This window comes from Leptodactylus fuscus, chromosome 1 (genome assembly GCF_031893055.1).
Source record: "Leptodactylus fuscus isolate aLepFus1 chromosome 1, aLepFus1.hap2, whole genome shotgun sequence".
Taxonomy (NCBI): domain Eukaryota; kingdom Metazoa; phylum Chordata; class Amphibia; order Anura; family Leptodactylidae; genus Leptodactylus; species Leptodactylus fuscus.
The window spans coordinates 266,922,836-266,937,034 of NC_134265.1; the positions used below are offsets into that span (position 1 = coordinate 266,922,836).

The window sequence follows — 14,199 nt, forward strand, 5'->3', positions numbered from 1 at the left end:
AATATAGCAGTGACAGGCCCGGGAGCCTCATTAGGCTCCCGGCTGTCACCCGAACAGGTCGGCTCCTGCGATATTGCCGCGCAGGAGCCGGCCTGCAACTTCACAGGTATGGGGCCGGTGGGGACCGGCCCCGGGGGAGAAGGGGCCACCGATACTGACCCGGCATCCGCTGTACTAGAGAGGCGGGTGCCGGCGAGGGATAGACGTTGGCACAGGTGCCGGGGCCTGAGACATCGCTGCGCTCCTCTGCCCTGCATGAAGCCAGCGGCGGGGGGACGGAGGAGCGGAATAGCATCGCCCCTGCCGCTGCCGGCTTCATGCAGGGCAGAGGAGCGCAGCGATGTCTCAGGCCCCGGCACCTGTGCCGGCGTCTATCCCTTGCCGGCATTCGCCTCTCTATTACGGCGGGTGCCAGGCGCTACATTCAGACTATAAGACGCACCCTTCTTTTCCCCCCAAATTTTGCGTCTTATAGTCCGAAAAATACGGTAATCTTGGCTTCAGGCACAAAAATAAACAAAACAAAATGCAGCCTTAACTTCAGGCAAAACAAAACAAATACCTGCTCGTCTGAGCCACTAGCTAGACAGAGCGGATAACCTAACTATACGTGTGGCTTACTTCCAGCCACATGAGCAACACAGTAGCAATATAGTATCACCGGACCCAGGGCTATAGGACAGAACCGTACATGTCCTTTCACCTCATGGAACTTCCATGAACTGAACGCTCTGCAGCCTTTTATGGGTCAGTAATAAGCCCAGGATCTACACCTGTACTGAGGTCTACTCCAAATCCGCCCTGGATCACACATATGTCAGAAACCTGGGGCTGATGTATCTTGACTCTAGCACTCTGCACTTCTCACACTACACTTCCATTATTTCTGTCATTCTGCTCCTATAACAGAGCAGAGGAAAGGAAACCATAATGCTCATGTGAATATACCCTTAAGGAAAGTACTGCAATATTTAAAAATGTATTTATTAAAACCAGATAAAATACGGTAGTATCATGTTTTCAAATCTGTTTTATTTGTGTTTATTTATTTAATTATGTCTGTGTATATTTATACCTTCTCACCTGAGCTTCCTTTGTTCTATTAACTGAGTGTAGTGACATGCCTTACAGTAGTCTCATGGTGAGTAGGTAGGTGTCAGTGGTGTTCTCTATAGATGTGTTAACTAAATAACGATGGTGATATGGAAGTTAAACTATACTCACTAAAAATTCTGGAAAAAAAAGTTTAAGATAAACAAAACTTGGAATAATGAAATAGGTAATTAATGGTGATGCTTTCTTGTTTAATCTAAAATCCCACTACCCTACTTTCTGCACCCTGTGTTGCTCTGTACTTTTCTATAACCTTAATGGTTATAAAATGGAAATTTAGAATACCAAAGTGAGCTACTCTGCAAATAATCTGGAATTAAATGTTTTTCTGCATATTGTTCCTATGTATGTTTATCTACAACCAAAATTTGTGTAGAATGTGATCCTGCAGAGGAAATTTGGACAAAACAGCTGCTTTTCATGAAATGTGCCTAGAGTCTTGTGTATGGGGGTATTTTGACTCTTCTCTATGAGATAAGCTGCTACCAGAGGAGCTATTGAATGTTTGTTGGCCCCTTTACTTCCTTTCATCCTCTTCTGCTGCTAACAGAAGTACCACGTTCAAGAATACTGAGTGGAAGAAAATTGACACAAAAGAGCCCACAATTTTAAAGGAGTTGTCTATTTTATTTATTTATTTTTAATTATCTAATACTGTCATAGTGGGGCCATAAACTTAAGAAGACAGTATTTCCCTCTTCTTGAACCTCATTTTCCAGTGTCAACAGCTCCTTTTGTCTGTATGCAGATTCCTTGGATGACGCAACAAGTGACGTCCCATTTCTGTGAAGTGACTGCTGCAGCCAGTCACAGGCCTTAGCAGTGACCTCTTCACAAAGAGCAAGACTGCTGTGATGTATTGTTTGTTATGAGGTGTGACTGCTGAGGCCTGTGATTGGCTGCAGTGGTCACCTGACACAAACGGCACAAGGACTTTATAGAGATGAATGGAGCTTCTGGAAGTGGAGGACTGAGGAGAGGCGAGTACTGGCTAACCAAGTATATTGCCCCACTAGCAGCAGTATTAAAGTGAGTCTATCATTGGCTATATTGTTTTTTTTTTTTTTTTAATAAGCATATCTTTACATAGCCTTTAGAAAGGCCATTCTAAGCATACCTGTTATTCATTGATCCTTGCAGTCAATTTTTTAATTAATCCGGTTTTCCTCATGCAAATTATTCTCACCTCTTCACTGCTTCCTTTAGTGCAGCTAGTCACGTACAGCGCGATTAAAATCTTGCTCATGCGCTGTACATGACTAGCTGCTCTGGAAGCTGTGAAAAGGTGTAGAAGGAGGAAGGTGGGAAAAAAACAAAACATATGTCCTCAGATTCCACGGTGACTACAAGCTCGGTCCAGTCCTGCTGCTCTGATGTCTTGTTTTGCCAGAAGTCCTTGCTGGGGGTGGGACTTCAGCTACTTGGAGCCTTCTCTTAACACTCAGACCCTATCATTTCCTGCCTGCACCACCCTGTACAGTGAGAGTAACTCATCCCATCTGCTATGACATCACCCATCTTACTTACAGCAGGAGCAGATCTTCCTGAGCATTCAGCCTTCTCCCCCCAGTGCATCACCTGACCCTTTTTCCAAAATATTCAAAGTTGTTTTTCTTCAAATTTATAAAACTGAAATATATAGCAAAGATATATTGCATATCACTGTAATGTGTTCTGTAATGGAGTGGAAGTAGATTCCCTCTCTATCATTGGGAAAAGTAATTTTTAACTAATCACATCCTTGCATAGGCTTTAGAAAGGCTATCCCACATCTACCTTTAGTATGTAAATTCTCAGTGGTTTTTGAATAAGTCTGTTTTTATTCATATGCTAATTAGATCCCAGCCAGCACAGGAAGTTCCCAGCAGCCTCCTCTCTTCTATTCTCTCCTATCTGTGTGTGCAAACAGGAAGTCAGCAGCAGCAGCAGCTTGTTCTGTATATACCCATGGGAAACAATAGCAAAGAGGGTGCACTACAGTGCACAGAGTCTAATTAGCATATGAATAAAAACAGACTTATTCGAAAAACCACTGAGGCAATTTACATACTAAAGGTAGGTGTGGAATAGACTTTCTAAAGCCTATGCAAGGATGTGATTAGTTAAAAATGACTTTTCCCAATGATAGAGTCCCTTTAATAAGAACATTGTAGTTAAACAGAATTGTATCAACGAGAGAAATACGAAGTATGTATTGCAATTTCCATTATTTTGTACATACTGAATGCATGCAGATTGATAGAGTTCGGCCCAAAAACAAGAACATTATGTACTGGTATAAATTCCATAGACGGAAAAACATTCTTAAGGCAAAATATTACCATAAAAGCATGTTATATTAAATGGGGAAATGACTAGACCAGTTCTAAACAGAGGCGCAAATGTTTATTACTCTTGTTAAGGTGCTTTCAAGCTCCCATTTTTATTTTTTTTTAAGCTAATCTTATTGGGGCAATACACAGACCCCGAACCAATCAGTTGATCCAAGTCCCAGCAGGATTGGTCTAAGTAACAGGCACAACACTGCATCCCTGGCCGCTGTATAGTGGTGGCACAGAGGTACGGTAGCTGTGTGTCTATTGCTTAAATAGAAGAAGAGCTGCTTCAGCTCTGTCATGTGAAGTAGTTTCTGGCTCCAGGACACTACCAGATCAGCTGATTTTTGCAGGGTCAACACATAGATAATCTCCAGTAGAAGAGCTACTTGGGCAGAAGCCCATCCTTATGCAGGGGACCAGCTGTTTTTCTTTATATGGTGAATTATAAATGAAATAAAATGAATTTCACCACTGTGAAGGGCACAATCATTACTAGCCCAAAACATTGCTACTAGATGCGCTGCAGGTATCATAACGGTACTACGTGGAATAAAGGTCACTTGTATTTTGGAGTTTGGAGACTTATCACCTGTACTGAACCCCTTTTGAGATAGTGATTCTAGTTCTTCACATGCACATCTCTAAAGTCATTGGATGTAACTCCTTGACCACATAATGCTAATGATGTACACATATCTATATTGTTTGGTTTTTTTTTGTTTGAATGAATAAATGTATGCTTATATGTATATATTGTATGTATATGAATGTTTTACTTTTCGTGAACTTTATCGTCTTCTTGTCCAGGTTATTCTCCCACCATCAAAGGCCAGTTGCTACATGTTGACACTACTACCAGTATGCAATACAGGACACTACTTGAAGCAGAAATGCTAGCAGTAAGTTCAGTCAGTAAGCAGTAAATGAGCTTTCGTTATCTGACTACATCTTGTCAAAATTGAGAATACGATTCAAGGTGACATGTCTTCCCTTTATCTGTTAGCTGCCTTCTGGCTTTCTTCACATCAGGAGCATCCCTAATGAATACATCTGTACCCTTAAAGTCTCTACTCTTGCCTTAACTATTTTAATTTATCTGCCATAATAAGGAAAGAACAAGATGTCGGCTTGATTTTCGTACACATATGCCATCATTTTTTTTTTTCTTTGGAAGATGTGGTCTGTGATAAAAATATTTGTATTTGACACAAAATATGAGTTTTACAACATATTTTCTTTGAGGGGTTTCAAGGAATAGGCCCCAAAATAGAAGCTTTAAAAGAAAAACAAAGAGAAAAAAAAAGATAAAATCAATGTGTCTGTTACCTGTACCCTGTTAGTGAAATGCAGGGACTTATTTTGCCTCTAGGAGCATGTTTGTGAGCACCACATCCACTCTTCTTAGCTGCTTCTCTTAGTTCTGAGATGGTCTTCACACACGAGTACGTGAAACAAGTTTCTGTTTATTAATCACAAGTGTGCATGCAGTGTAGTATAGTTAAATGTTTTTCAGTTGGATAAGACCTTCCTCAGACTCTCAGTATTGGTCCCAAGGGCCTGCAAAAATTGTCAATTAACAAGGAGAGAGGGTTGGTAGCCCATATAGTGTAGCGCTACAGGTACAGCTAGGCAGCTGTTTCACTGTTATTCCTTTGGGAAATGTATGAGCTGGACATTGCCTTTCCACTTTTCACCTGACAAGTTAAAGGGTTTTTCCAGGCTGAAAAAGAAAATGATGACCTACCCTAAAGATAGGTTTCTAATACCAGATCTGTGGGGGTCTGATACCCACTACTCCAATTTATAAGCTGTTCTCTGCAGCTGAAACCCAGAAAGCAGACAGCTTTCTCTGTATGGTGGCAGAATTGTGTCACTACACCTTAGGTCCCATTGATAAACATGGTTGTGGAGCTGCAGTACCTGCTCTGGCCACTACACATGGAACAGAGCTATCTGCTTCCTCCCCAATTCTCTGTGTATCAGCTTCTGTGAACAGCAGAATAGTGTGGATGTCAGGTGTTGGACCGTTGATGACTAATTTATACGAGATAGGTCCTGAATAATTTTAGCCTGGAAAACCCCCTTTAAGCCATAGCTGGAGCCACTCGGCCAACGTGTAACACATTACAGTCCTATGAAAAAGTTTGGGCACCCCTATTAATCTTAATCATTTTTAGTTCTAAATATTTTGGTATTTGCAACAGCCATTTCAGTTTGATATATCTAATAACTGATGGACACAGTAATATTTCAGGATTGAAATGAGGTTTATTGTACTAACAGAAAATGTGCAATATGCATTAAACCAAAATTTGACCGGTGCAAAAGTATGGGCACCTCAACAGAAAAGTGACATTAATATTTAGTAGATCCTCCTTTTGCAAAGATAACAGCCTCTAGTCACTTCCTGCAGCTTTTAATCAGTTCCTGGATCCTGGATAAAGGTATTTTGGACAAACAATTCAAGTTCAGTTAAGTTAGATGGTCGCCGAGCATGGACAGCCCGCTTCCAATCATCCCACAGATGTTCAATGATATTCAGGTCTGGGGACTGGGATGGCCATTCCAGAACATTGTACTTGTTCCTCTGCATGAATGCCTGAGGATTTGGAGCGGTGTTTTGGATCATTGTCTTGCTGAAATATCTATCCCCGGCGTAACTTCAACTTCGTCACTGATTCTTGAACATTATTCTCAAGAATCTGCTGATATTGAGTGGAATCCATGCGACCCTCAACTTTAACAAGATTCCCGGTGCCGGCATTGGCCACACAGCCCCAAAGCATGATGGAACCTCCACCAAATTTTATAGTGGGTAGCAAGTGTTTTTCTTGGAATGCTGTTTCTTTTTGGACGCCATGCATAACGCCTTTTTTTTATAACCAAACAACTCAATCTTTGTTTCCAAAATGAAGCTGGCTTGTCCAAATGTGCTTTTGCATACCTCAGGCAACTCTATTTGTGGCGTACGTGCAGAAATGGCTTCTTTCTCATCACTCTCCCATACAGCTTCTCCTTGTGCAAAGTGCACTGTATTGTTGACCGATGCACAGTGACACCATCTGCAGCAAGATGATGCTGCAGCTCTTTGGAGGTGGTCTTTGGATTGTCCTTTACTCTTCTCACCATTCTTCTTCTCTGCTTTCTGATATTTTTCTTGGCCTGCCACTTCTGGGCTTAACAAGAACTGTCCCTGTGGTCTTCCATTTCCTTACTATGTTCCTCACAGTGGAAACTGACAGGTTAAATCTCTGAGACAACGTTTTGTATCCTTCCCCTGAACAACTATGTTGAACAATCTTTGTTTTCAGATCATTTGAGAGCGGGCTGTCCATGTTCGGCGACCATCTAACTTAACTGAACTTGAATTGTTTTGTAGAAAGAAATGGTCCAAAATACCTTCATCCAGGATCCAGGAACTGATTAAAAGCTACAGGAAGCGACTAGAGGCTGTTATCTTTGCAAAAGGAGGATGTACTAAATATTAATGTCACTTTTCTGTTGAGGTGCCCATATTTTTGCACCGGTCAAATTTTGGTTTAATGCATATTGCACATTTTCTGTTAGTACAATAAACCTCATTTCAATCCTGAAATATTACTGTGTCCATCAGTTATTAGATATATCAAACTGAAATGGCTGCTGCAAACACCAAAATATTTAGAACTAAAAATGATTAAGATTAATAGGGGTGCCCAAACTTTTTCATAGGACTGTATTTCCAAGAAAAATAAAGAGGAGCGGCGCAATATAACACAAGATGTTCCAAAGTTATTTTATGGGGTATATAAATATTTACTAAATGCCAGTATATTGAAGAGTTTTTCATAAGTAACTGTTCACAATTGGTCTGTATTGATAATCTTGAAATTTATTTATTTATTTATTTTTTTTTTGCTGTAGTTTCATATAAATGCCAGCTATCCCAGAGTGTGGAATATGCCCCAGACATGGCAATGTGAACTTGAAGTCTACAAGGCAACATACCACTTTATTTTTGCTCAGAAAAACTTTTTCACAGGTAAAAAAAAAGAAAACCCTTCATCATATTAAGAAATTGATAATCAGGTTTTGGCACACATCAGCATTGGACCAGTATTTCTTTATCATAATACATCATAATCTGTTGGCCTATGATACCATCCCTCCTTACCGCCCATGTTTCGCAGTTAATGTCATTTTAATTAACCTTCCTAGTCCTACCTACTTATCACATCAGTGGGTTGTGTCTAGTAGTGCAGCTGGGCCCTGTGTATGAATACCTGATTGTTAGTGATTCTGTACCTATAGGATTGCAGTTCTCCATCTAATGTTATAACTCTTTTGTTTTTCATAAGCTAATTCTCTACTGGCCACACCTTAATGTCCTAAGACATATCCTATATAATATCCCTTAAAACTTCTAACTGAATGTTCATGCCTTTTTTAACTTCTGTTTAATGGATACAGGTTTGTATTCACTTGCTGTAAAACCTAATAAAAACTTTAAAAAAACAAACAAACCTGTAACTGCACTAACCTTATGATTGAGCTGGCACAATGGTCATGTCGACATGATCAACACAGGGGTCTTGACAGTCAGACTTTCTTTGTTATAACCGATAGTGGAGAAATCTGTGATCTAGGTCCTGTAACTCCTTACTTGCTTGTGATCAACCCCAAGCACACCTTCTAGGAAGTCTAAACAAAAAGATACTGTAATACCTTATATATAGAGACTATACACTTAGGTTAAAGGATTTTAGTTTAATATTTTTTAAAATTGAGATTTAGCCTCTTATTTATTGTCTTTGCTACAATTTGTGTTTTTAACAGATCCTATGGATCCCTTATTCCTATTATGGTTTACTCAGGTTTCCTTTATTTATTTAGCCATGTATGCTTTTTTTCTGCTTAGAATAGTACAGAATTCGGTTTTGCCAGATCTCCTTGTAGGTAGGCCATTGCAGCTTTATATGAGGAATGTTGGGAATCCTGTAAAATGTGCTGGTAGTGCCGAGCATTGTTCTCAACATGTCAGTGAATACAGAAATCAGATGGAAGTTAGTGTCCTTGCTTCAGTAACTTTGATTAATTTTCTCAAGTATTGGTATTTTAGGTGAAAAAGAAAAACATCAGCCCTGATATGGACAGAATATTGTCCTTATGCTAACAGCATTAGACTTGGAAGCTGCGGGAACTCTGTGTAGATATGTCTTAAGCTGCGAATGCTAACATTCAGTGTAGGTGTAATGATATACTACTGTTTACTTTAATATGCTCATTCTACATTTATTATAGATCTCATTCAAGACTGGTCCAGTGACAGTCCGCCAGATTTGTTTTCATTTGTTCCATATACTTGGAACTTAAAGATCATGTTTCATCAGTTTGAGATGATCTGGGCAGCAAATCAACACAATTGGATAGATTGCTCAACCAAGCAGCAGGAAAATGGTGAGATTCTTACTCTTAATCACTTGGCTCACTCTGTTATAGGTTATTGAAAGGGCTGTAAGTACAAATACTAGTATAGAAAATACTGATTGACACAGATACATTACGGTTGTACTCCTTGTTTTGTCAACAGGATACAAAATACGAAGCCACTATCTAGTTGCACTTTTGACAGCTTGCTACCCTATGAAATAATAAAAATGTTTTTCTATTCTTCTATTTCCAACCCCATTAATAATATAATATTGGTTGAGGGATTGTGAATACCCCCTACCTTTTTATGTTTAATTTGTTCTCCAAAAAAAAGGCATAAAATGTAACTTTTATTAATATATTATTAAAATATTAACCCCGGGTATAAAAAATGACATAATGAACTCACTATACACCCTATACCCTATTGAGTTAGAGTTACTGGATATTAATCCTAAGAGGTGAAAATTGTTGTCCTATTCATTTTCCCGCTTGTTCACCCAGAAACAAAAAAGTTCAATAATTCGAATTGTATCTGACTCCTTATATCAAAGGTAATAGGGTATATATTTTACCAAACTGGGAAAGATGGTGTGTTCCCAAATTTAGCAAACAATAGACTGGTGTCTTTACTAATGTCTAAAAGAAAGACAATTTAAATACAATGATGCCCATATATAGTAGAAATGGATTTTAGTATGGCTAAATTAATAGCCCATACTCCTTTGTGAACCCATTCCTCCAATTAAGTATTTAGTCAATATAATAGCTGATAATAGCTGCTAGCAGAGGTCCTATAAAGAGATGACTTCCTAGGTCCCCATTCACATATAACAGTCTTGTCTCAAGTCTTATGTTTAATTTGCTTTAATTGAAGAGGTCTACCACCTTTTCCAATTATATACAACCGTCTCCATTGTATTGTAGAGCACATAACAGTGATAACCAACATACCCTGCTATGTATGTTACTTTTATAGATTTGCAGAACAACTTTGAAGTGTTCTACAAATGAGGCAGTTGGTGCACTGGAGGTGGACCTTCAGCTCTTGGAGCACTGCTCTTGCTCTCAAACCTTTACCTTCTCTTACCTGCACTACTACATGCATTGAGAGTTGATCCTCTCCTTCATACTTGAGCAACAAGAGCAGTGGTCTAGGGCTGAAGAACTGTCTCCAGTGCTCCAACTACCTCATTCGCATAAGACTTCAAAGTTATTTTTCTCTCAATCTACAAAAGTGACAAGCATAACAGAGGTATGATGCTTATCTTTGTAATGTATTCTTTAACACTAGGTAGCAGTTGAATATGCGTGGAGAAGGTGATAGCATCTCTTTAAGTTTTTCAAACTTTAGTACAAAGTAATTGAACAGAAACCGCATAGAAAAACAGACACAATAAAGTCGCATTTAGACGGCGTCTGGGGAGCGCATAAATAGCTATATATATATAGAAGTAATCAAATCCAGCTTCACTTACACCAGGTTGAATAAACATCTAGCACAATGCGGTGTGAAAGAATCTCATATCCTTTCTTTTTTTTTTTTTTTTCTATTTATTGTCAAATTGCAGTATTATACCGTATAATACCCGTATAACAGAGGTATATTGAAACCCCATAGGAAACATGACCGTGAGGCATCATGAGCATAGTAAAGGCTAGCTGGAAGGGCCAGCTCTGTCCTGGGGAGCCCCCTGGACCCAGTACAGGTGGTGGGTGACAGAAGGATTCTTTTTGTGGTGAGCTCCATGCTAGAGATCAACTCCCATCCCATGTATGAGACCGTGATAGCAAGTGTAAGAAGGAGCGCTATCGGAGGTCCATCCTCCCAACCACGATCAGGCTGTATAATCTACATCAGGCCAAGCGAAGATCACTCCACACAGAGAACTAAATGATCCCGAAGTCTTTCTTTTTAGTTGCTATGACTCGTAATATCTTTTCTATCTGCTATGAACTTGTATGGGTTCTTTACTTGTAATATATTACTGTATTATCCAGGCGGTTGTAACACACTGAATTTCCCCATGGTGGGACTATTAAGCGATTATCTTATCTTATTTTAAAGCCCTTACACATTAGATTGCTTTTGGTCAAATGCTTTTTCCACCAAGAGTTACTTCTCTTATCTTGCACCATAAAGACACATACTTATTGTAACTGCATTGTAAATACAAACATTTCTTCTCCAAGAAGCAAAGCAGCCAACAAATCATTATGAGCACTTAACTAACAGGTGCTTCAATGTGACCAATGCTTTTGAGTATTCTTGAGTACTATTCCTTGGGTAGGTTATGACTATGGCTTCTGATTCTGTTGCTGTAACCTCTGAACTACAATGATATTTTATTATACCCTAAAGTCCACATGTTATTAAAACTAATCTCTCAGATCAAGAACATAGTCCAATGAGCCTAGTAATGAAAATGTATGTGACATCAACAACGGTCCTTTTGAGAACATAAATTCTGACATTTAGTTGCGGTCACTACAACACTGTCTCTCTAGTTGCTTTTATGTGAAGGAATTAGAAAAAAATTTCAGACTTCATTCCAAGCAGTGTTTTGTATGTAAATAACTCTTTTGTATGCGCTCTACTTAATGTTTCACTTATCACGGTTTCTGTTTCTCATTGTCGTGCTTTTCTTTGTATGGTCATGAATTAGATAGAGTTGCTTCTGAGTGGTTTTATACTATTGTTGCTCCAAATGAAATGGTAAATCAATAGTAGCCAGTGATTGCTATTATAGAACATATGCAAGGTGTTTCCTTTCTTATAGCCATTTTTCTTGAGTGCTGAATATCTTTGTATAGATTTTTCCCTACATTTTATAGACTGTTTTTGTTATTCTAGTGTATCTGGCCGCCTGCGGAGAAACATTAAACATTGATTTTGCGCTGCCATTTACTGATTTTGTTCCAAGTACGTGCAGTACTAGATTTTCCTTAAGAGTAAGTATCGTTGCCTTAAAATTCACCTACCAAGCAATTTGAACAAAGCAATGTCTTTTGGTTTAGACAACTGAGCACAGCATGTCAAAACATTGAACAGTACCTATGTGGATGTATTTATTTATTTATTTTAATCATTAGTAGAAAGCATAGATAGGACGGTGTACAAATACTCTACTACATATGGACAAAGGGATAATGCTTATTTTCCTTATCAGAAGCTAATGATTTATGGTTTGGCATGTGTAAACAAATAACTTAGAAAATACAGCAGAAACTCTGGAATAGGGTAAAAAATGTACAGGGCATTTATAGGTGTTTAGAAGTGACTCCTTTGTGGAGGAACAGGTTTATTGAACATTTTAGGAGGTACATGAATATTTTGTATATTTGACTGGAAAGCTTAATATTATCACATGAGAAGTAGATATTGGCCTGGTTCACATCTGCATTCGGTATTCTGTTTGAGGAGGCCCCTTGCGGACCCCCCGAACAGAATACCGAACGCATTTACAAACGGTAAGCTTATGAAAGCACATGGACCCCCTAGACTATAATGGGGTACGTGTGTTTTCCGCGTGGAACATGTGGAGAGAAAACTACTTCATGAACTACTTTCATCCCCGCATGACTCGTGTAGACACCGCACGGAAAACACACGGACCCCATTATAGTCTATGGGGTCCGTGTGCTTTCATTGCTCACCGCTTGTCAATGTGTTCGGTATTCCATTCGGGGGAACGGATTCCCTGTACGGAATACTGAACGCAGATGGGAGCCAGGCCTCACTGGAATGAGCATAAGGATTCATGGAGGGCACTACATAAGATTGCTTTACAAAGTTTATGATTAGGTTGCATTATACTCCTAAAGTGCTGAATACATTTTATAGTAATAAGAATCTTGCTGTGTAAAACACAAGATGTGATTCTTATGCACCTATTATTGAGATGACCTGCATTGCATTGCTGGGGTCGCTGTTGTATTTGATTGTTCCATAATGTATTAGTATACCATTTTATAGGCATTAAAATGAACAAAGATTATATTTAGAAAACAAAAAAGAGGTCTTTTGGTTTGCACATGTGAGTACAACATGCAGAAAATGGAGCCGTACCTACGAATATGTATTGTTTGTTTCATTAATATACAAATGAAAAGCCATAAGCCAGTCTTTTCTACATGTAGAATTATTCACATTAACGTTTTCCATGTATTGGATTTTCTGTTTATGCTTTCTGAGTATGTTATATTGTACTTGTTTGTCGAAACATTTCTTTTGTATGCATAAATCGAGAAAAAAAATGTAAAAAGTAAAAGTAAATCATGTTGAAAATATCAGAACCCAAATAAAATGTTATATCTGTACTGTTTCATTTTAGGGGGGAGATGTAGACCTGCATTTGTATTTACCGGACTGCCACCCCAGTAAATATTCCTTATTGACGTTGGTAAAAGACTGTCATCTGAATAAAACTAGTCCTGACTCTTGCAGCTCAGCAGAGAACCAGAGTGGACAGAAAAATTGCAAACCGAAATGGAGAAATGTAACAAAATCGGGGTAAGTCTTTCTTTATCTAACATTCACAGCGTTTGACATACTTTCTTTGCCAGATTTACGCTTTTATTTTTAATCTTATTTTGTGCAGCTTTAATCTTGTATTTATGTACTAAAAGAACTTCATTATCCCCTTTTAACATGTACATCAGTATAATAATCTTTCTGATTGACAAATCTATTTTTCTCCGCAAAAAGGTCTGGCTGGGTGGAGTGCTGGACTGTTCCCTCTGTTCTGTTAAATATTGACTATAGCTGGCATCCTATATATCCCCAAAAGGCTGATGAACAGCTAAAACAGTCATGTAAGTTAGCTGATCATTTTATTTTTTGTGGGGTTAAACTTTCAATAACTTTCCTTCCTGTTCTAAACTCCAGTTTTTATGTTATCAGTATCAGAAATGGAAGAATCCATGCTCTCAATGCTGCGACCTTGTCAGAGAGCATCAGAGAGAGTCACATCTCCTACTTCTTTAAGTAGACCTGCGCTGGATCCTTCTGAGTTGCCACCAGATAAACTGCATGTGGAGCTCGAGCTGTCTCCTGATTCACAAGTTATTTTCTATGGACCCCTCCTGAAAGCCTTTCTGTCCATAAAGGTATTATATGTTTTGTTGCTGAGCTGTCCTTTACTTAAATGCATTGTTTATAGGGGCTCTATCAGCAAAATTTTGCTGTATGAGCCCCACATATGCGTGAATAGCCTTTAAAAAGGCTATTCAGGAACTGCTGATCTTATTTTAACCCCCCGTCCTGTTTTAAAATAAAACTATAAAAACATATATGTAAATCATACCTGAACGTGCATGCTGGGCGGTCCTCCACGGTCTGACGTCATCTTCTGGCACG

General features: G+C 38.9%; 1 protein-coding gene across 9 annotated transcripts in view; it reads left to right on the plus strand.

The window, feature by feature from the left end:
- BLTP1 (bridge-like lipid transfer protein family member 1) overlaps nucleotides 1-14,199 on the plus strand; it is a 204,638-nt gene that overhangs the window by 56,281 nt on the left and 134,158 nt on the right. For all 9 annotated transcript variants that reach the window (XM_075287049.1, XM_075286973.1, XM_075286984.1 and 6 more), the window contains exons 13-19: nucleotides 4,239-4,330; nucleotides 7,335-7,452; nucleotides 8,712-8,867; nucleotides 11,695-11,792; nucleotides 13,175-13,353; nucleotides 13,549-13,655; nucleotides 13,744-13,949. In XM_075287049.1, the coding sequence (XP_075143150.1) occupies nucleotides 4,239-4,330; nucleotides 7,335-7,452; nucleotides 8,712-8,867; nucleotides 11,695-11,792; nucleotides 13,175-13,353; nucleotides 13,549-13,655; nucleotides 13,744-13,949 (956 nt within the window). The remainder of the gene's footprint in view (nucleotides 1-4,238; nucleotides 4,331-7,334; nucleotides 7,453-8,711; nucleotides 8,868-11,694; nucleotides 11,793-13,174; nucleotides 13,354-13,548; nucleotides 13,656-13,743; nucleotides 13,950-14,199) is intronic.